A 24317-nucleotide genomic window follows, 5' to 3' on the forward strand; every position below is an offset into this window, starting at 1 on the left:
CTTATTAATTTTTTATAAATTAAGTAACTATTTTGAGTTTAAAAGTTAAGAAAATAAATTTAGTCAAGATGAGTAACTTGAGATCTAGTTAAAGCAGGTCAGATCAAATGTTATCATAATATGCTTTATCTACACTATGCCATTTTCTCAAGGTGCATTCACATGTATGACTATATAGTAATAGTCATGTATGAGAAATACCACAGACACTAAGATTTTTCCCATTAGTAATGTGATGCCAACATATGTTTAAATACAGACAAAAGAATAATTCAAATAACTGAGTGACCTACTAGAAAATAATTTTGCTTTTTGTCAAGACAAACATAAACATTTCTTTGACCGTTTCATTAACAAGCATTGTCTCTCTTGCCCTGTAATTGGGGAATTATGGAAACGAAGACATAAATCTCACAAATCCTTTCCCACAAGTAACTGACAATGCAGGGAAGAAGGGAGTCATGCACACACATAATGAAGCAAAATCTGAATAAATTCATAAATATAAGTACAACTAAGATGTTTTAGGCTACATTGCAAATCCAGACTGCAGGGTCATAGTCCTTTAGTTCACAGATTTCAAACACAGTATCAACAAGATGCATACAGCCTAAAGCATTGAGGAGGGGTTGTTGGAAACCAGGAGAAATACAAAATGGGAAGTACAGCCTCACTATGGTGATACCCATTTAGATGCAGCCTGTTGGTTCATGAGGAGAACTAGAATTGCAGACCATTTGCTAGTACTAGACTCTCTTCCATATGTAAATTTGTGAGTAATCTTCCAATCTTTCAAAATTAGGATATACTTCTACTTATTATTGAAAATATGATTGTCATCAAATAATATTTGAAGACAATATGCAACTTCAAAAATCAATATAGGTACACTTCCACTTGTGGACTGACTATAGTTTAACCTAGCAGGAAAAATTCTGTGTCCAAAGTCCATGTCAGCATGGTAACAGTTTTTGTTACTCTTACCCCACCCCCTTTAAACCCTTTGAACACTAAAAAACATTTCAAAAGTTTACAAATAAACTATCCTTTTATCTAAGTCTAATACACTGGAGAGGCTTAGATTCTAGATGTGTGGAACTCAATGAATGGCAGGGTAGAAAACAGGAAATGTCTGAACCCTCATTGGTGATAATATTTTCACTAACTAATATTATCAAACATGAAGATTTTTGTTTTGGTTTGGTTTTTTGAGACAGGGTTTCTCTGAGTAACTTTGTAGACCAGGCTGGTCTCGAACTCACAGAGATCCACCTGCCTCTGCCTGTCGAGTACTGAGATTAAAGATATGTACTCCCAACACCCAGCAAAACTTAAGATTTTTAAGAGCAAAAGGATACTAACATTTAATTTTTAACGAAAAAAAACTGTAAGGTTAAAATGTAATGGAGTTTTGAAACTGGGGGAAATATATATACTTGCTTATATAATGCAGTGAAATGTTAAAAACTTGAATATGATTTTACTTCAGTAAAGTAAAATCCACGTCATTGTAAATAGATTGGAGAAGTTCTGGACTCAAAACCTCTGAAAACTGACAAGTTTTTATATACAAAATTATAAATTTTCTGTTATGAAGACAAATTATCTATGTGTTGTATGTTTAAAATCAAAACTATTCTATTAAGTCTTTATTCCAAGTACTGTTGACAAGTGTTAAGACAGTTGAAAATTTTTTGTATAATGAACAAACCAAGTGGTGTGATTGATGTCTTCAAGGGCTAGGGCACAAGGTTTGTGGAGTGCATGTTATTGATTGATATTAATTCTAAATGTCTAAAACCAGTGTTAGCAGAGTCACTGAGTCTCTTTCTTTTGAAAAGAGAAAGCTCAGGAGAAAGGTGGCAGGTCCAACTTATAAAGCACCATGTAAAGATAGTTCCCATCCCCAAATGACAAATGGGCCAATTGATATTCATTGTTGTTCCCAAAGTTTCTCTGATCCTCAGAGCTGATAGGGTAAATCAAACCCACTGATCAGCAAGATTGCTTATTTAACCTTAAATCCTCTGTATCGTGAAAATGACTTACCTGTGAAAACTACCCTTTGTTACGCACCAGAAAGAAGTCCATTTCTTTCAGTTATTCTCCTTTTCCAACACTGTGAAATAAAGCAAAGTGAATAGCAAGTTAATACGTCAGAAAAAAAATGTTATTTCACAGTGAGAATAGTATTATTTTAACCACTCTTACTGTACCACATTTATGTTTTGTGTCTTTTGTGCTGAAGTAGAAGGAGATGTTTTCATCTCTTATTTGTATATTCCCCTTTATCAGCACTCCCAAAAAATGCTGACAGTTTCTTTGCTTTTAAAACTGAGTAAACAACTGAGTGTGTTTCCCAGTACCGAGCATCTCAAATTTCCAATTCCTGCTGGAAGAAAATGGGGAAGAGATGTAGTAAGCAGCGAGACGTGAAGGACAGGTGTTGAGCCTGCCTGTCACTGGGCTTGATGGCCTGTCGATAGTTGTATATCATCTCCCCTTCATTGGTTCATGAAGCCCATCTCTGCTACAGTGCAGACGTGCCGTGCCGTGTGGCACATTTATTTTTCCTCTTCTGTCCTGATAGTTTTGGACTCCTGTGCATCATTGAATAGTTTCATTCCCCTACGTTCATTGCAGATGTGCTGCCTCCAGTTCCAGGCCAAGGGGATAAAACAGCAACGATGCTTTCAGACGGAGCCATTTATAGCAGCATTGACTTCACTACCAAGACCACCTACAACAGTTCCAGCCAAATAACACAGGCCACGCCATATGCCACTACCCAGATCCTGCATTCTAACAGCATTCATGAACTGGCAGTTGATCTCCCCGATCCACAGTGGAAAAGTTCAATTCAACAAAAAACAGACCTGATGGGATTTGGTTATTCACTACCTGATCAGAACAAAGGTAACAATGGTGAGTCAGTTTCTTGTATCTTGAGAAATTAATTTCACGTCATTTGTGCATGAGATGGAAACTTGTATTTATTGTTCAATGTTCAGTTCAGTGATCCATTACAAGGGTTACTATGTAAACTAAAGTATTCTCTTGGCATGTATGTATCCCGTACCACTGCCACCACCACTGCTGAGTTCACCATCACACACCAACACCAACTGGTTTCATTCTTTTAGCATTTTTTTCAATATAATAACCAGCAATCCATCTCTACTTCCATTAGGAAAGGGTAGATAAAGCATTCCTCTGCTCTCCCACATCTGCTTCTGAGTTGCTAACTGCATGTTCTGCATGGGCTTGTGCTGTGAACTAATCACATGATGCCACTATGACCTCTGCCCTTTAACCCTTAGCCTTACTTTACATCCCTGACTACCGATTGGCTGAGGGATTGTCTAATAGAATGCCACACAACCAGTCACAGGATTTCAGCACCACCAGCTCTCACAACAGCTCAGAAAGGAGTGGCAGTCTCTCAGGTTGGTCTGATCACAGTAAGGAGAACTATTTGTTTGTCAAGAGCATATGACCTGTGTTCCTAGCTACCATTGAAGAAATATTGAATCACAACCCAGTAGCAGTCATTCATCTGTCAAATGATAGTTGTTGATCATAGGGAAGTTATACTTTGTTTGGGGGAGGAGGAGGGATAAAGTCACTGTCACCCTTTCGTGAACTGTACAGTGATGTACTTGAGGAAAAATGGAGCCATCTTCATAAAGACTGCTCATGAAGAACAGATGCATTTTGTCTTTCCTGAACCCTATTTATGAGTCAAGAGAATGTTAATGGAAAGGTTATACATGATATTCAATTCCAGGTCATTGATTCTAGAAAATACACACGATGGAAATGAAATCATTTTAGAGCCTGATACTAATGTTTGAGCAATGCAGTCTCATAATTTTGTATTGGTTTTCTAAAGTATCACACGAGAGGCTTGTTATCTGTAAAATCATGTGACTATGTGCTATTAATATGGAACATTATTAACATTTAATTTAAAAGCTATGCATATGATATCTTATGTGACTTATTTCTATATTGTAAATTTGAACATGTTTCTGAAAGGAAGAAGCTGAGTTAATTACAATGCAGGCATAATACAACACACTGGTGGAAATACATTTTGTTATAGTGAAATGCATTTCTATCCTAATATTTAGCAGTGACAGTTCTACCATTAAGGTCCTTGCATATAACATGAAGGCATTGTGGTAGACATACCTTTCCTTGTGATTGTATTCACACTGTATGACTATTGATTTCATCTATATATTTCTAATTGATCATGCTATCCAACTTGTTTTATCTTTTCAGACCAGTGATATGCCATGTGTAGGAAGTCTTTAAAATACATATTAATAGGAAAGGATTATAGTGTTTTGATGGTTCAAATAGGCTTCAAGGACATAAAGAGTTAACTTTCAAAGCCACTAGGATTACATTTACTAAATTACTTTTCCTCAGGAGATAGAATCCTCTTAGACTAAAATGTTAATGCCCTCTTTTCCCTCCAAAAGAGTCATTGCTCTTCTTGCTTATTGGTACGATTAGATACATTGTAGAATATGAAAAAAGTTAAACATCTGCTATGAATTTAAAGTGCTTGAATAATCCAGGGAACTTTAGGAATGACCTTTTATGCCATTTTTGCTGTCATTTCTGTATAATTAGTCCCACAATTGTTCTGTATAATTAAAAAGTAATTTTGCTGAAGCTTCCTTTTTACTTCATTAAAAATATGTAAATATCCAACAAGGTATATAAAGAACACTGAATACCATAAGCCATGGGGTCTATAGACATGTGAGTCAGCAAATATTTGGTATAGATCAATTGCCATCAGTTTTTAAAAGTTATTTTTAAGTAATTCTAAGCAGTAGTTCTTGTTGCATTGAGCTCAGTAATATCTCAGATGACATTTATATTCAGATCTTGGGAGTTATAATAAATACTTCATCTACATTTGAACACAAAATTCTTTAGATTGGAGATAGCATTTTCAGTACCTTGGATTAAAATTATTATCCCTTTTTTAATTTATTGTTCAAACTCTAGTGGAGTTCAATATTTCCTTTCTGCTTCATTGGGATTATAAGACTAAACTGCCCAATGGCTAGCCAATCCTATCATATTTTAGCATTTGGAAATGATCTGTTCACATTGACGTTAATACAGTTTTTAAAAAATAATTACAAAGATTAAATGACTTTCATTTCTGACTTATTTGAGTGAATACATTTCATTCTTTAAAATATTGTACAATGTAGCCCTTTTGAAGGTCTAAAACTTCCATTAAAAGTCTAATGATTAAAAATATAAAACCTGAATGTCTTAAAAGTTAAAGAAATAATAATCATATATATATATATTATATGTGAAAATTACTGATTCTTCTTTTAATGTGCCAACTTTTAAAGAGTATACATTCAATTTAACACATTGAACATTCAATTTATAATTATATATACATTACGTTTTGGGGTAGTGATGAGGTCAAAGCAGAACCTCACACATGCTCTGAAACCATTCTACTGTGCACTTCCTTCCCTTCCCTGTGCATCTATTTCCAAAGTAAATTCTTTTCCTAGTTTTCATTCCTTCTGTGGTGTTTATTTGTTTAGATATAAATATCCAAATAGTTAACACTTTCTCTTGATGAACAAGATCAAATATTTGGGCAAAGGCTCAAAAACATAGTGTAGGAAGTGTCACGATGTATTGTTTATAGTTGAATAAAGCTTTCCAGGAAGTTCTCACTTAAAATGACTAAGCTTTTAGTTGCAGGTTGCAGCAATAGATGGTGGTGCAGATCTCAGAAATAGAATTTAACTACTAGGTTAGGTCATACGTTCCCCATTAACCTAGTAGAACATCACTTAGCACAGAGCTAACACACAAGGGCATGCTAATGAGGACTACTATCCTGATTATTCAAAATGAGAAAAGAGATAATTGTACGTTTCTAGAAGAGGGGAAACGGATGTTTTGTGGAAGGTCCTTGGAAATTCCCTCCAAGAATCAGCTGTTTCCAAAGCACATTTTAAAGCCTGTTGTTTACAACAGTAGGTGGTGAGTTACTTGTCTTGAATTTTAGTAAGCCGTTTCAGCTTGGATTTATGTAAAGACTGAAGCGCAGTTGGGTTAGACACTATGCAAACACCTGGTTCTTGCAAAGCTTCTGCCTGGTGAACGCAGTTTTCTCTCCATGGGAATTTGACAGTTGTCCATGGAACACTTAGTGAGGACCACAGTTTCGCACCTTTAAAATGGACAAATAGTCTTCCCTGCTTTCGTCACTCAGTTCTCTTGGTGGCCACATAAGGATTCTAAAAGAACAGTGGGAATTCACACAGGCTGTCTTCATCAAAGATAAAAGGCAATGAGAAAGTATGGCTAGGGGTATCAAGGAAAGATGAGTTGCCCAAGCTTTCCCTATTGAAGTAATTTCAATTCCAGGTTTATGAAAACTGATGCAGTCCTTGGTCTTTGTTTATGATTTTGGAGGTTTAAGGTTTCAAAGGTACATTTCAGGGGGTCAGCCTAGGCCCTATCACAAATGATATGGCAGACTCTGAAGAACCTCTATCGAAATCCTCACCCTCCCTGGGGAGCAGAAAGGGTATGGGATAGGTAGGGTGTTAGTTGGGGGGAAGCAAGGGAGGAGGGGAGGGAAAAGGACCTTGGAATGACATGTAAAATGATCTTCTTTCTAATTAAAAGAAATAAAATTTAAAACGATTCATTTCATAATGAAAATATAAAGATCAATTCAGTAGTAAAATCTTTGTTCTATTCAGAAACTCAGGCTGCTTCTGGCATGTTCACTGATGGAAAAATTGAAGAAGAGTGCAGATGTGGTTAAAGCATGGAATTTTTTTTTTTTTTAATGAGTGAGGAGTTGGAAGAGAGCAACTATGACTGGCATTCCATCCTTAATATTTTACATGCAGTGTCTTTTGTATTTCTAAAGATAGCTCATGGAAATAGAAACATCTATTTTCCATATAAGGAAATTAAGATGACTGACCTATGATGTCATAAAGGAAGTAGTGCTCAATTCCAGAAATCAAGCTCTTATCCACACAGGCTTAGTGTAGAAAATGCCTGCCCTCATTCCCTGTTGTACTCTTCTTCCATCAAAGGAGTAAAACAAAAAGTGAAAATACTGTGTCCTGGGATGATATAACGGGTATGAGTACAGACATGCATGACATATAGGTAGTATTTACAATAATTTGAATGTCTAGTGTAACAGTTATATGTTGCTGGACTTCTAATATATTATTATTATACAATATAATCTGATTTTGCTAACTCAGATTAGTAAGAGATAAATAAGAGAAAGAAAATGGATGATATTCATCTGCATGACTCGATAGCCCTCCTACAAACATCTTATACTCATAATATTCACTCTAATACTCATAATATTCATTTTATAAAGATTAATTGCAAGGGGCCAATGCCAATGTTTGCACATGCTGATATAGGACTCAAACAAGTTGCTTAGGTATTCTTAAAAGATCCTTTGTTTATTTGGCTCAAAGAATATTCATCCCTGTATCTACTTGGTACCATCCTTGTAAATGACGAAGTTTGATTCATTTCAATTTGGAAGAATAAAATGTATAGCATAATTCAAATGATGTTCTGCCTTCAGAGTTCATTAATTTCCAAGTACTCTCAGATATGGTTTGTACACTGCTGGCTTACTTTCTGCTCATATTTGTGTGTAAATTCAATGTACAGAACCTAATTACTCTATTTCCATGAAATTCCCTTCATTTTGAAATTTTTTTGAAATTAAAGTGGTTGAGAATTACTAACATGATACACACAAATAATGCTTCTATTCGATAGGTCAAAAAAAGACTATGAAATGTATCTTGGTGAGGCATTTACACATATTCTCTAGACCACACTTGATTGGTTTTATCCATGGCTTTGGAGAAAAGAACATTATTCATATGGATTAACTAAATTGAATAAATTCTAATGGAAAAGTTTAAGTTGCATCCTTAGACCCTGTATTCTCCTCTGAGACAGATGATGTAAAAGAGCATCATAAACACAGTAAAATCGGACATTTAAAAGAATTTGGTGTGGACCATTATTTCATCTAAGAATGGAAACATGGAAGTAGCAGAGGTGACTAAATCAATGAAGGCACTCAATACAGAAGCCATGTTTTTGGTTTATTCAGTTCTGCAGAGAATGAATTGGGAGAGACAATGTCACTGATGGAATTCATAGAAAAAAATGTTTTTGTTCTCCCTGATAGTGTCATTCCATTGTTTATAGCTTTCTTTAAATCCTGTCTAGCATACTGATTCAGGTGTTTTGAAAACATCAATAGATCCTGGCATCTGATATCCTCTGTTTCTTTGGCTAATCAGCATCTCTGAATACATGTGTTTATTGCTTTCAGGAGGGAAAGGTGGGAAAAAGAAGAAAAACAAAAGTTCATCGAAAACGCAGAAAAACAATGGATCAACTTGGGCTAATGTTCCTCTACCTCCTCCTCCAGTCCAGCCCCTTCCAGGTACAGAGCTGGGACACTATGCTGCCGAACAACAAGAAAATGGGTAAGAAAATGGTGGAGTCCGACAACATGACCAAGGCTGCTCTTCCACCTCCACTCATGCTTGCTGTGTACTTCTTTATCCTCTAAATGGCTCCCCACCCTCCGTGCTCATTGCATCCTCCTCTCCTGTTTGCACTCTCTCTATATTTTTAGCTGATAAATATAAAACAGCCCATATTGAGGAGTGAGAATCCTTGGCCCTCAAGTGCTTTAGATTGTCTGCAATCATGATAATCAGCCTCCATTTATAATATTGCTTGTTAGTTTGAAAGCAAGTCCCCACAGCTCTGTGAACTAAAGAGGCACTCCTGAGAAGGGCTGAAAGGGAATTAAAATAACCTTCTTCATCATCCCTTGCAGCTTCCTAATGACTTGATGTCTGGCCATAGCAGGGCGCCACCAGTAGAGCACCATCACAATGGGATAATTGTGGGGACCTGGCCAGTGGGTAGAACTTTAATCATCAGCTCTGATGGGAGTTTAGGGACAGGAACAATAAGAGATTCAAGTCAATGCACACTCTGTAGCAAAATCTTTTTAAGGTAGACAATTTCTTTTGATGGCCCTTACATGTGATGCTCCTCTATTCTTTCCCAAATATCCCACGAGCTAGTTTCCTGTTAGTTAGAGTGGTAATTGATTTGAAGCACAAAGGCATGGATAATGTTCTTTTATTACAAAAAAGAAATCAAATGTAGAATTTTACCTAAATGTTGTATCTTGCTTTCAGTTTGCAAATCAGTATTTTGACTAGGCTAATATGCAACCAAGAATACAGAATATATGGAGATGTTTCTCTTCACAAATTTGTTTTACACAGAAGTATTTACATATTACATGTCATTTAATTACATAGCAGATTATGGTTTATATTTGTTCAAGTCATATAAATTTATATATTTGATTATAATTTTTTATCTTTTTAATAAATTTTGTCTTATACACATATTAGTATATATATACATATTTATAAATATGCACTATATATATGTATATATATAGTCTACTCATACCAATACACTCACATAATTCCTCCATCTTTATCTCTCCAGTAGATTTATTTTGTTTCTCTGGGAAATAGTGTTCATATATATGCTAATAATGATTACTCATCTAAGCAAAGGTTTCCATTTGAAATTAGCAGTAAAGTGCCCATGCTTTCTTCTCCTGACTTATAAATTAAATTGTGAATGTGATGCTAATTCACATTAGTGAGGTAAATATAACAATATCTCATGAAAAGCAAGAGCTACATATCTCATCAAAAGGATTATTATAGGATTATTACTTAGTAGTTTGCATTTTAAGATTGTAAGTGGGTAACATGGAAATGGAACTCATAACTTGAATGGGAAGAGAAAAGTATGTTAATGCATTGTAAGAATAATATCTGGATCATATGTAAAATGTAGCTTATTTAGAATTCTTTGTTTTTTTCATCATCAAGTCTCCTTAAATATACATCTGATATGATGATGCTCCTGACACATTGAAATAAATTAATTTGATCTAAGTAATGCAACACAACCTTACTAAACAGTGGAAAACTTGGAAGTAATTCATTCCTTGATGAAAAAATTAATGTTAGTGTAGTTTTATGGTCTTACACAAATGATCTTCAGAATATTGGTATGGCATGTCATTTTACATATTTAGTGAGTGTAATTCATTTTTAAAACTTGCCAAAAATTCATTACATGATTTTCCATTTCTAAAATAGTCATTTACTACTACAAATAGTTAAAAATGGATGTTCACATTCTATAAAAGCAAATGTGCATAAAAATGATTGTTCTGTATAGCTTAGTTCTTATCTACTTTAGATTTTTATTTGCCATAAATTTGCTGAGATTTTGCTGGTGAGAAAAGGAATGTTTTTAGGGCTGGGATCTGTCTTAGTAAAATTAGTTTTTTTTTTTTTATTTTGTATTTGCAACAGACAATAATAATTAATTTTGTCAACATATTTTTTAAAATGCATCCTAAATTCTATGCCCAATTCTAGGAATAGAAGCAATATGAACCAGTGAACAGAAAAAAAACAAAGCAAAACATGTCTATAACAAATATCTGATACGTTATTAAGAAGGTTATAATTATGGCCCTAAGACATTATCTATCCTGAGGCACATATGAACGTGTTATCCTCTCTTCCTTTCCCTCTCCTATCTCTCTCTTTCTCTTCACACACATACACACACAAACACACACCAGAGAAAGAGAGAAACCTTACTTTTACATAAAAAGTTACATATTAACAATGGCAACAAAATAATAACAGATAAGCCTACAAACCAGGGGAAGACTATATCAGGGGAGTCTTGAGTCTATCTTGAATTATTATTCTTTTTTCTCCAGACAGGGTTTCCCTGTGTAGCTTTCCAGCCTGTCCTAGAACTATCTCTTGTCGATACTATGCCCAGAGTCAATGTTAATAGAAAATAGCCCCCCAAAATATATTAAATTGCTCGGCGGCGGTGTCACATGCCTTTAATCCCAGTACTTAGGAGGCAGAGACAGGCAGGTCTCTGAGCATTTGAGACAAGCCTGGTCTACAAAAGCTAGTTCTAGGACAGCCATCAAAGCCACAGAGAACCCTGTTTTGAAAAACAAAAAAAAAAGCAAAAAAACAAAAAAAATGAATCTAGAGGGATCTTTGAAAGAGAGTAGATTGTTGGCCAAGATATATATATATATATATATCTTGATATATAATGATATAACTTGATACATTAATAGAGAGAACTTTCTTTGGCCAAAGAGGAAAAATAAAAACATTCCCATTAATCGTCCTTTACTATTTTAGTTATGACTATTCTCCTGTCTTCTATTTCTCCTCATTTCCTGAGCTTCTCTCTGTGTCTTGATGATGATCCCTAGATTGCGTTTTAATTGCTCATCCCCATATTTCTGCAACTGGTACCTACTGTATGAGGTTGCTAATGTTGACATTTAATTATAAATACATTTCTATTTAAAACAACTTTTAAATTTAAATATATTTTGAACATATTTTCTCCTCCTCAAGTCCTTCCACATCCTCTGTCTCCCTACCCACCCAAGAAAACAAAACCACACTCAAAAAGAAAGGAAACAAAAAAACAACAACAAATTGTAACTGAATAAAAGGACACACACACTCTCTCAAAAATAAAGTAGAGTCTATTATGTGTTGGTCAACTGCTCTTGAATTTGGGGCCTGTCCTGAAGTAGTTGACATTGCCAGTGTCACTTTATTGGAAAAAGCTGATTTCTCCTCTCCTGGCAGTTACAAGTGACAGCTGAGTTTTACACCTTCACAATGTAGGATATCATGTGTGAAGGTGCCAGGATGTTAATTGTGAATCCCTGTATGCCAGATAAGGAGTCAGCTATTTTTCTATTGATGATAGTGTAGATAACAAGAACAATGTTTCAGGTGGATAATGTTTGGAATTTTCCAGCAAAAAGGCTGGTACAAAAATAAAAACAGATGAAAACAAGGGAGTCACAATAGGCATGAGGAAAAAGGATGGTTAGGAGAGAGTCCTGATTGGGAATAACAATAATGTTGAAAATATACTCTCTAGTTACTAATTGTGATTTTTGTTATTGGTTCTTAAGAGTACAGACTTCAGCTTTCCTTCTAAGCCTTCTATGGCCAATTTCTTTCTTCCCAGTACAAAATAACAGAATTTATTTAATTGTTGTTCAAATGCAATGATATTTGAATCTTAATTCAATTATGTAACCATGGTGCAAATGTTTTCCCTTCTTAATATGCTTCTTCTGTTTGAAAAAGGCAATGTGTTAAAGGTATTAGGGCCTAGATCTGACTGCAGTACATTTTTTATAGTCATAGGCTGCTTAGAAGAATTCAATAGTAATTAAATAGGCACTTTGCTTTGTTCTTGCAATTAGACATTGGCGAGCTTCTGCTGCAGTTGAACATTATTGTATTTTTATTAGTAATTTGGTATTTGTATCTGGCCTTTAATAAGTTAGTTCACATGCAACATTGATTTGCTGTCATCTTGATCATTACTCATCAGGAAAGACAGATAATCAGATGCCTCATACTTGGCTATCAGAATGTCAGAGAACAAGGACTTGCCTTGCAGAGGCTGGATAAAACAACTTTGATTGTCCATTGAGGGTATTTTTGTAGACTTTGTAGGTTACTACAAAAAAAATCAAAAGTGTATTACTTAAATAAACCGTGCATCTAGACAATGTGAAGGAAACCGTTAACCAGAGCTGTATGTTCAAAATATACAGTCATGTGCTACCCTCCACTCACTCCTTGGTAACTACACTAACCCTTTCTATTTAGCCCTCTGGAGTGGATTCATTTATGAATACCAGGGAGGCGATAAGCAGTTCTCTACATAACATGATAGGAATTACATCCTGACATGGCTTCCTTTATTCGCTCTTGTTAGTCTCCAGGTCTTTGGAATATCTTTCCTACTTTTTATTTTTTTTCCTTCTATTGGTGGAAATCACATTGTATACACACACTCTTTTCTGCCTTCCTTGTCCTGGAAGGGTGATTAAGTTTATTTGTTGGTGTTCCAATTATCTTTTCAGAAAATATAGGGAGAATTGTTGACAGCATCCACCCTACTTTAGTGAAAGGTTAATAAAATTTGTTTTAGTAACTTAGCATACTTTGTAATGTATTTACCTAGGATTACTATTTCTATAATATCAAAAATTTTAAATGCCTTCTCCTTTACCCAGTGTTATTTGAATAACAGAAAATGAATCAATTATAATTTACTCTAACGCTTTTCACTTTATCATTGCGAATAATGTATACAGCACAGGCTTCTCTCTCATCTTACTCATGTTGTATTCTTAATTGATATGTCATTTAAATTGCATAAAACTTGTCTATTTTCATCAAGTTGGAATACTTTTAGTACTAGTGAGCTATGCCTATTTGAAATACTAAATAAGCACACACATATTATATATAAATACATATACATATAATATCTTTCACAATATGCCAACATAAATATATAAAATACAACAACTAGTTTCTGCTACAAAATGTGTTCTTAAACTTATAAGAATAAGCTTGAATTTAACTATTGGTAAAGGCTAACAGTAAACACATTCTAGACTGAAAATGGGAAGTTATTTCATTAGGTTCTAAATATATATTGTTTATCTTAATAATAACTTGAATTCAAAAAATCATGTGAAGAAACTTAAGCTTTATATTAATGAAGCTCTTTGCATGTCAATAAATATGATTTTGGCCAGCTATAAGGAAACTAAATCTCCTTGAAGAAAAGATACTATAAACCTATGAAAAGCTAAATGTTAAACTGAATTAGTAAAAGGAAGAATTAACACTGGAAATCTAAAATCCATTTTCAAAATCAATGTGCCATAATATTGCCCATTTTGTAGTAAAGCTATAGTACTGGTTAGAGAGTTCTACAAAAGATGTGTGATTTAGGATTTATCTTGAAGACGTGTAAGATTAGAATAGAAACCTTGAGTGGGAAGCTCACTTGAAATAAGTTTGTTTCTACAACCATGTGTACCAGGCTGCAAAATTGTGAAGGGAAAAAGGAAACAAAGCCATTTAGTTTCAGCGTGAGATTCTTGCTGACAAACTATGTACCCTGTTTAGAAAATATGTTGCAGCTTAACTATGTTAAATGAACATAATAGAATGAAGACAAGTAAACGGCTCTGTTATACTGTTCGGATGTCTTCATAGATAAATTATAAATAGTCTGCAGGATTGATTGGATTTGAAAACCTTAAAGCATTAAATGCCACAAAGGATGCTGGGTACTGACTTTAGAACAATAGAACTCTTTCTTCAGATGAAAACTGTGATCTCCATAAAACAAATTAAATTGACAATGTGCTAGAAAATGTATTTCTCTCAGTGCAGATTGGCACACATTATGTAGTTAATAAATAGGAATACAGATTCACCCCCATAGCGTTTTCTTGTAGAGATAACATAGTGAAATGTGTCTGCTGTTCACAATAGTATAAAAGACATTGAGAGACAGCCATCCCTTCCAAACCGTACAGCACTCCTGAAGCAGGGCTTTTCGTTTTAAGCTCACAGAAAGAGAAGCACATTAACATAGTCTCAGCAAGGCAAAAGTAAGGGACCATGGACACAATAACAAAGGAGCCAAAGGTAAAACTAACTTTGAGTGGACAATATTTGGTTTGTGGAAACAAGGTTTTAGAAATCTAGAGACTGGATGGGTAGAGATGACACTATTCCAAGCTCTCTGGAAGTGAAGTCCTATGGAACTGAGACATCCTTCCTCTCCTCACATATGGCCAATTATTTTTCTCTCTGTATCTCTTTTGGAAACTGAGTTCTTCAGTACCTACCTCTAGGCTTGCACAAGCGTAACTTAACATATTCCTATTGCTATGGCGAAGAGAGCCTTGACAGTCCCCAAACACTTTGGCTTTCCAGGTGTCTATTCCTACAGCAGGCACCATTTCTAATTAGTTGAATCTGCTGATTCTACTATGAGACTCATTCATTCTTCCATCCTCTTATCTTCCTCATAGCCCTACCAATTTCCTTTCTTTCCCCCTACCAAGTCTCTACCCCATTTTCATGTTGTCTTCATGTGTCTTCACAGCACTAGAACACTATGACCCCAGCAATTCATATAAGCAAGCATTTAACTGGGACTGGCTTACAGTTCAGAAGTTCAGTCAGTTATGGCTTAGTGGAAAGCATGATGATGCACAGGCAGACATGGTACTAGAGAAGTAGCTGAGAATTTTATATCCAGATTGGCAGTAAGAAAGAAAGACACTGAGTCTGGCTTGAGCATTTTGAAACCTGAAAGCCTCCCTCCAGTGACACAAGTCCTCCAATAAGGCTACACCTCCTAAAAGTGCCATTACCTGGAGACCAAACATTGAAATCTATGAGTCTATGGGGGCCATTCATATATTCCCATGTCTTTCTGTTTGATTTTTTCTTTGTGATTCACTGGGTTTAACCACAATTGTTAATATGGGCATAGGGTGTCTCTGTCCACTGGCACAAGAAAATTCCCTAGTGTCTACATCACTGAAGACAGTAACTACCTGTCTTCCAGCGGCCATAGTTCCCTTGTGCCAATCATGGCTCCATAAACTGTCCTCCCATCTAAACTATCTTTACTAGTGTAGTCTTTTGGGAAGCATGACTTTTGAAAAGTCTCATTTTTTATAAGTATCTTAGGATTTATTTGTTAAACACTGAAACTATTGAGTTGATAAAAATAGAACTGTTATTTAGAATATACTGTACTAGTATTCTATATTCTTTATCCAGAATACCTTCTAAAATTGTTTTGAATGCTATCTAAACCTTCAAAGCAAACTGAAAATTTATAAAATGATGAATTTTATGCCAAATAATTGTACTGTTATTAGATAATTACTTTTCTTTTACAAGACATCTGGAACTTTATGTGTTGAGATAAGCATGATGTGAGTTTCTATTGATGAACTTAATAAAATTAAAGTATTATTGATGGTTTTATCAGCAAGCATTAAAGACAAGTATAATGTATGGAAAAATAGATTGCCATATAATTCCTACAAGTGTTAGATGATCAATCAGCATTATTGCATTTTTTTTTGTGCACAAGGACACACAAGAAAAGGGAGTGGATGTATCTCCCAGCATTGACATCTTCTTCTTGGTTTTTTGAGACAGCGTTTCTCTGAGGCTTTGCAAGCTGTCCTGGAACTAGCTGTTGTAGACCAGGTTGATTTCAAACTCACCGAGATTCACCTGCCTCTGCCTCCCAAGTGTTGGGATTAAAGGCGTGTGCCACCACCGCCCAGCAAGCACTGACTTCATTAATAGTCTTTAATTAGAAAATTGGTGTTTCCACAGAAGTAACTTTGGTGGGAAGTTATCGCCATTTGTAGCTGTGTGGTAACAATTAGCTCAGAAGGCCTTTTAAGAATTAAGATGAGATAATTTGAGATAATAGATAAAATTAGGAATAAGGACTATGACAATAGTCAGATGATAGTCACTATGAGAGCCTCAATAATATGATAATGAAGACAGACATCATGAACCTTTTAGACAACATTTGGTTGCTATTTATTACTAGCATAGTTGTGCATTTATGAGTGTGTGTCAATGAACAAATTTCCTTATTTAATTTTTCAGCTATGACAGTGATAGCTGGTGCCCACCATTACCGGTACAAACATACTTGCACCAGGGTATGGAAGATGAACTGGAAGAAGACGATGATAGGGTCCCCACACCTCCTGTTCGCGGTGTGGCCTCTTCACCTGCTATCTCCTTTGGACAGCAGTCCACTGCCACTCTTACTCCGTCTCCAAGGGAAGAGATGCAACCCATGCTGCAGGCTCACTTGGATGAGTTAACAAGGGCCTATCAGTTTGATATAGCAAAACAAACATGGTAAATATCGTCAGTAAGCCACAGGCCCCATTCTTTCTACTTATGTAAATGTTCTTGAATGTATATTATGCAGAGATGTTCATAAATCTGTGTGAGTGGGATGAAAAATGGTTTAGAATATGTGCTAGCCCTCTATATTAAGAAACAGGTGACAGAAATTTAAGTAACCTGACCAATATCACTCATCTGGGTAGAGAATGAAGTAGGGATTCAGACTGATGTGCTTTTGGCAACACCAGGATCCTTTCTCAATCACAAACCAGCTCCAATTAGTTTATCCTTGAACTTGCTTTTAATACCACAATAAAGGACTCCTTTCAAATTCTTTAAAGTGCCTGTGATTAATTCTGTATGTGGTTGTGAATATGTAAATACATGCTTCTGGAAATTACTATGGACACTGTCAGTTATTAAAAGACTTTGGACTGAAATAAGTGGATTAGAAAATAACAAAAATAAAAACAGTAAATGCTTCAACAAAAACCGAAGAACACATTAGGATTTTTTTCTAATAAAATTGCAAATTCATCAGTCACAGATTGAAGATGGTTACGTGTTCTGTGGAAATGTGGCAGAAATAGAAATAGAACCAGGAATCATTGTTTTTAGAGGTTTTGTTTTTCTTCAATACTGATTTACATGTGAGTATATATGGCCTATCAAAAAGTATCTCCTGTGGATTTACATCATCCTTGAAGTCAGATGAAAGACTTTTCATTTAGGGGTCTACCTATTGAGATGTATTCATAGTAAAATATTCATCATTTTTGCTTATGAGATGGTTATTTTTAAATAAGCCAAAGTAGATATTCAAGAAGATACCCAAATAGGGAAAAACAGTTCATGTTGTCACAAACATGCTCTTTTCTGAGGAGCAGAAGCCTTTTTTCACTATCAGACAATATATTATCAATAGCCAGACATGCTTACTCTTAAACAATATTCTTTTACATAAAGCTTCTTTGTGCAAAATAAACCAAGTGTGAAAGAATTGTGTGAAGAAACATAGGATTTCCTCATGTTGACTCACAAAGTCATGCAATTTTGTCATTTATGCTTTAAACATGACTCTGACTCATATTAGAATCAACTGGACAAATTTAATGTACAATAATACCTAGATCCTACCTCCAAGTAGATTCTGATTGCTTAGTATGGGATTCCATGGAGTAAAGCCAAGTTTAGGCCCATTTCCATGAAGATAGATGTGTCTTACCATATGTGTGACCTGGAGAACGTTGTCATTTATGTGTACACTTCTCCTATGTGTAAAATGACAGTGATGCTAATAATTAGCTTCCACATGAAGTTATCAGGGACCCTCACAACAATACCCTAAATTTTCATTAGGTATATGATCACAGAGTCCCCAAAATCACTCTGAAGTTTTAAAATGTGCTATGAGAGTTTTAAGAATTCACTGGATCTCCTATAATCAAAGTTACAGATTATTCACATAAAATACAACCAATTAGAATAAGCCAAGGGAAGAGATGTGGAGCAAAATTCTGAAGAATTCCAAAGGCAGAGATCTCCCTTAGGAGTACCAGGTAGCTAGCTCTGTTTACAAAGTACTAGCAAGATGCAGGCAGTATTACCAAGCCCTGAAGTACATGTGAGCAGAGCCAGAGATGTGGCCTTAGATCTCCTAAAGTTGACTACTTTCATGATTGAACTCAGTAGTCAGTCCAATCAGAAATGAAGCTGTTACGTTTGTGATTAGAAGCCTATGATGATTTTTCCAGTTAAATATTTCCAAGTCAACAGACACTTGAACCAGAAAGAACACACGATGAGAGTAGAGACCACCTCCAGATTTTAAATAACAATGCCTACACTTTTTAAGTTAAGGTGAAGGTATCTATTATGCTTTATGGGATCTTTTGGAAGATTTAAATATGTTTGCACATCTCATAGTCCTTAACAAACGACCTTTCCATATTCTAATTTCGAATGTTTAGAAGGGGTTGGAATTTTACCTCAATTGGTTGCTGATGTCTTGTCACATTTAAAATCTCCCATTGAGTATCTCCTTCACTGGTTTCTCCTGAATGGGTGAATGAACGAAGACATTCCCATATCTTCTCCCTACACATACAATAGACCTTGTTTCTAATCATGACAACATTTCTACACAATCTACCAGTAATCTGAATGCCTCAGTTAGCTTTGCATAGAAGGGTAGTAATTCATCCTTTACCCAAAAGTACTTTGCTTGCTTTTGTAGTTTGGAAGTGCCTCCTGCTTTAGGTTACACATCACATTCATAGAACTCTAAAAAGAAAGGGTAGGCTATACCTCCAGGGATGCTTTTCATACTGACAGATGAAATGCTCAAAGCACTTCCTATTATGAGCAGATTGTCATAAATCCTGTACACCTTAATCTCATATTTCAGATTAACTTCTAAATCTGATTAAATTGTTGAATACATTTCTTATCCCTTTGCAATTTTTTTCTCATCAAGACATGCTATAAGATTATAGCATTGGTCTGTTCTTTCCTCATCCACCCCCAAATCTATACCATTATAGTGACATGAACCACATATGTCATACTGCTTGACATCCTCTTGTTTGTTGTGTAGTGCTCTCTCACCTCAATTTACAAACTGACTGTGATGACTTGTATGAAGCAAAGTGGGCTTGTCAAAGCTCAAGATTCTGTCTAAGAGACTAGTGAAACTTGCTTTTTTTTTTTCCTCACTATGGATTAGTTCATTGTGATGAATGCCATGGAGTTTCATGCTGCCTCAAATACCTGCTCTATAACACTGACAATTAAATCTGGCCACATTGAACTGATGTCAAGAGCTAACATTCTTAGGGTTGTACCATTGAAGGATCTAAAATATGGTTAATTTTAGAATTGTTTACAAATTCACAGATGCAATTCATATAGAAAACATTTTCTCAAAAGATTACAAAAAATGAGAGCAGAAATAACTCTTCAACTTTTTCAAAAGCCAATGGAAAAATGCATTCCCCTTATTTGCAATGACTTTTACATGGGAGGGGCCTTTTGAATACTTCTGTAGGAAGTCAAGAAAAAATGTTCAGACATAGAATACATTCACTACATTCACTCTTTGTTGGAAGTTACAAATGATTATGAGTTAACTCAATTTAAGCATTTTATAGTTTAGAGGGAATAATTTAAGTCTCACAGCACATCAAGCAGACCTCAAGGTCCAGCTCCACATTGTGTTAGTCATAAAATGCAAACTCACTCAGGTTTTCCTTAAATAATTTTTAAGAAAGGAATGACCATGCAGGTTCTGTTAATTTTATAATGTTGGGATGAGACTTCTTTACTCATTACAAAGAAGTTATTGAACACACCTTACATTATATATTTAGTCCTTCCCCACTTAAGACTTGGTTCTTGAGATGCACTGCAAATACCTAGAGAGCACAAAGTATTTGTGTCTAATCTACGCTTGAATAATTGGACAGCTGTTCAGATTAATGTGATGGGAATCATACCAAAAGAAATCCACATAGGGCAGGAAGTATGCCAGAGGCAGGGCTGGGGCAATCAGGCCCCCACCTGACAAACTTTCTTCAAACATGCTGCATAGGTTAAAACAAATGAGGTAAACTTTAACACAGACCTGGAAACCAAATAGCTATGATTATGGCTGGGGTGAGGTAAAAATGATGTGTGTCAAATATTTCTATCCTCTCTTGAATCATTTGTTGATACAAAAAATGCTCAATATATATTTTCATCTCTGTGTGACTCCCTGTAAAGCATCAAAGCAAGAACTCTTGTAGTTTATGTGGTTGCTATTTGGTAAGGCACACGTGTCCATATCACAGTGTCTTTGCTGAAGTAAAAGAATGCACTGTGAGTTAGTACACACAGAAGACAGTTTGGGTCACCATAACATGCCATTTGACATGAATTATGATCTTGTTGAATGATAATGAATTGCTTCTCGTCTTTCATTTTTTTCCATTTCAATTCCAGGCACATTCAAAGCAATACTCCGCCTCCACAGCCCCCAGTCCCACCCTTAGGTTATGTGTCCGGAGCCTTGATTTCTGATTTGGAAACAGATGTTCCAGATGAGGATGCTGATGATGAAGAGGAGGCCTTAGAAATCGCCAGGCCCCTCCGAGCCCTAGACCAGACACCTGGATCCAGTATGGACAATCTAGACAGCTCTGTGACAGGTAACAAAACTGCTAGAATGGGAATCAGTGACCCACTTGCAACATTAAAATGTACCACAAATCAAATGCTTCCTTATGTAAGATTTATTCCACTCCATCTATTTTTGTAACATTTTAAATATGTTAATGTTAAACACCAAATTCAAAAAGGATTTAGAAATACTTTTGCTTTGCTGCTAAAATGATAAGGAAATTCATGAATTTTAAAAAGCTTTAAAGACATGAAAGAAAACTCAATTATATCTCAGGCTTTCATGAAAAGTTCACTCTGCTAGGAAACCAAGTCTATTATATGAAAAAGCTTTACTTTTAGAAATGATATAATTTGTATATCGGGAGCAACATACAAAGTGAATGAGATCTTAAAATGCTTCTTGATATTTCACTGTGTAAAACCATTGACTGATGAAAATAAGCAAGTCTTCAGAATGAGCCTCTCTTAGGTTGCACATGGCATTATTTTTGGAGTGGAAACATGCATAGTGAGATAAGCAATACATTTATGCATTTCACATTGCTAAATCCAATCCCTAGTCCTCTGCCAAGAATTGTGATCATTTTGACTGTTTATTGCTTAGGCTCCCCTCCCTCAATTTTTTTCTTGTTCAATAAGCAAAGACTTGTTTTGGCACATGCCTATGATGACTCTAGGGCTGAGAAACAGCCTGTTTCCAATGATCTAAAATTGTCCCCCATGTACACACAAAGGAAATAGCAAGAGTCAAACTTCAGTCTTTCTCTGCCCGAGTTATCTGCCCATTGACTCACAGTCCTCTCCTTTATTGGATAATGAGGGCATGGCTACTACAAACCTAACCCTGATCTCTGCGTTCTCTTAGGTCATCTCAGACCACCTACATCTATGACACTGGGATGAGTCCTTTCATCCTAAAGTACTTTTTATCAGTCTTTCTGACTTCTTTGAACTCTGATAGCTTTCTAACCTCTTCAGAACTGGGGCTGCCCGATCTCGAAGCCCTGCTGGACTGTGTGGTATGTGATAGTGCACAGGACACAGCAGAACCTCTGCCTTCCTTTTTGGGGGATTCTTAGCATCAGATACATAATTCCAATTTTCAGTTTGTCCAATGTTCAATTTTGCCAAGAGGCTCAGATGCTTATGAAGCTAATTAAGATTTTGGAAACACAGATATAGTCCTGTGATTGGAAACATAGATCCAGCTGAAGGTGACAGAGCAAAAGTTCAAATTTCTGAATGCTGTGGGCTGACTTATTAGTACACTACTATGTTAAGCCTCTTTGCCTGGATTTCTAGCATAATCTACTTTAGGGCAAAATTCTGAATATCTTTGCATATTTCACTAGTAATACCAAACTGTTTCCCATTAAGAATGCAATGAAAGTGTCAAAAACAATGACAAAAGTCAGCTATAGCCTCAGAAGTTCTTCATTTAATATTATAATGCCAGGGACAACGTGTACATCTCAATGATAACAGAACCCCATTTTACACTTTATATACTCGACAACTGGGAGCTAGTGATGGTGTCTTATGTGAGGGTGGTCAAGCAATCTGCACTTCTCCTGTAACTAATTCCATGTTCATGCCAGAGAAAAATTTTCATTGCTAAGAAAACAAAGTTTCTTTTGATACTTGAATTATTGAATTCACTGATATATATATATATATATATATATATATATATATATATATATATATATATTCACCCATAGTGAATCTGCCCCATGACAGTGAATCTCCTCAGTGTGGTTGTATCTGTTACTACACTAGCTAAAGAAGAACCTCCATTGTTTTGTCCTTTCTTATTCCAGTAACTCAGAGGAGAAAGTTTAATCAAAGGTTTATAAAGTACCTTCTAGGCAGTGTGTGTGTGTGTGTTTGTGTGTGTGTGTGTCTGTCTGTCTGTCTGTCCGTCTGTGTGTCTTTATCTGTGTCTGTGTGGCAAATGTTACATATGAGCATAATAGTGTGCTTATTCTGTTGCATGTGAAAGTATGAAAAATGTGTGGGTGTTGATTGGACTATGAGTGTAAGTGGAAAGGATATGGATCGTGTAGAGTGTATTCATGCCCTGGAGTGTGAGTAAATACACTGGGGGGAGTGTGCACATTAGAAGCTACATAGGCATTACATAGAGAAGGTGAGTACATAAATGTATACGAGTGTATACAATGAGTGAGAATATGTAGGAAGAATATGGGAATGTAGACATGGAATGGGTATGTGAAGATTCATTTGTGAGTTAGCAGAGGATGTGCTGGGAAGATGCGACCAGCTGATGTGTAATTGGGGGATTTGCCCTTAGGTGAATGTACACATTAATCATGATGCCCCTCTGCCCTTTGCAGGCACTGTACTCAAATGGTGCAGAAAGAATACCTATGAAAACTAACAAATAATCAACATCATTATAAAAACACAGCTCTCCTTTGTAAAGAAGTACAGTGATGCAGGATATGTTGAGAGCAACTGAACAGTCTGTGGAGTTCCTTAAATTCTGAAATGAGCCTTCATTTAAGGAAGAAGGGAGGAGAAGACATTACCAATGGTTCCAAAATTGTTTGAACCTAGCAACTAAAAACTTGTCTTGACAAACCTATTGCTTCATTTAATTATTGCCAAAACCAGCATTTCCTCTGTGTCCCTTACATATAATTGCTAGACTAGGAATTTAGATTCAGTAATAATAATAACATAATAGTTATGAAGAAGGGGAAGAAGGAAAGGATGAGGAGAAGCAATAATAATAAATGCAAAACATTCTTCTAAGCAATGGGGGCTGCTTTCTGGATGGCCCAGAGACTTAAGAATGAAATTTCCTTTTTTGTTTCTTCTTGAGACAGGTTCTTACTATGCAGCCCTGCTGGCTTTGAACAGGATGGATTTGCACACTAGAATTAAAGGCATGCACTACCATACCAGGACTTTTTTCACATTTTAAAAGCATAGCAAGGAAACTTCAACTTGACGCAGATGTGACCCTCCCCCCATTCTTAGGATGCACCACAGATTACAGTTGACTCAACCTTCAAACTTTCTGATTGCTGATGCTATGATTTTATAAATAAGCAAATCAGGTCACAGATAAGAAATCAGGTCACAGATAAATCATGATAAGATGAAATAAAAAATAGATACCAAAATCCGTCTTATGCTAACTAAAATCCCTGCTTTGGA

At 35.6% G+C, this 24317-nt stretch overlaps 1 protein-coding gene across 6 annotated transcripts in view; it reads left to right on the forward strand.

The window, feature by feature from the left end:
• Positions 1 to 24317, forward strand: part of Robo2 (roundabout guidance receptor 2) — a 482486-nt gene that overhangs the window by 437425 nt on the left and 20744 nt on the right. For all 6 annotated transcript variants that reach the window (XM_027412411.2, XM_027412408.2, XM_027412409.2 and 3 more), the window contains 4 exons: positions 2644 to 2925; positions 8402 to 8558; positions 16719 to 16979; positions 20952 to 21157. In XM_027412411.2, coding sequence (XP_027268212.1) covers positions 2644 to 2925; positions 8402 to 8558; positions 16719 to 16979; positions 20952 to 21157 — 906 coding nt within the window. The remainder of the gene's footprint in view (positions 1 to 2643; positions 2926 to 8401; positions 8559 to 16718; positions 16980 to 20951; positions 21158 to 24317) is intronic.

Source organism: Cricetulus griseus, chromosome 4 (genome assembly GCF_003668045.3).
Source record: "Cricetulus griseus strain 17A/GY chromosome 4, alternate assembly CriGri-PICRH-1.0, whole genome shotgun sequence".
Classification (NCBI taxonomy): domain Eukaryota; kingdom Metazoa; phylum Chordata; class Mammalia; order Rodentia; family Cricetidae; genus Cricetulus; species Cricetulus griseus.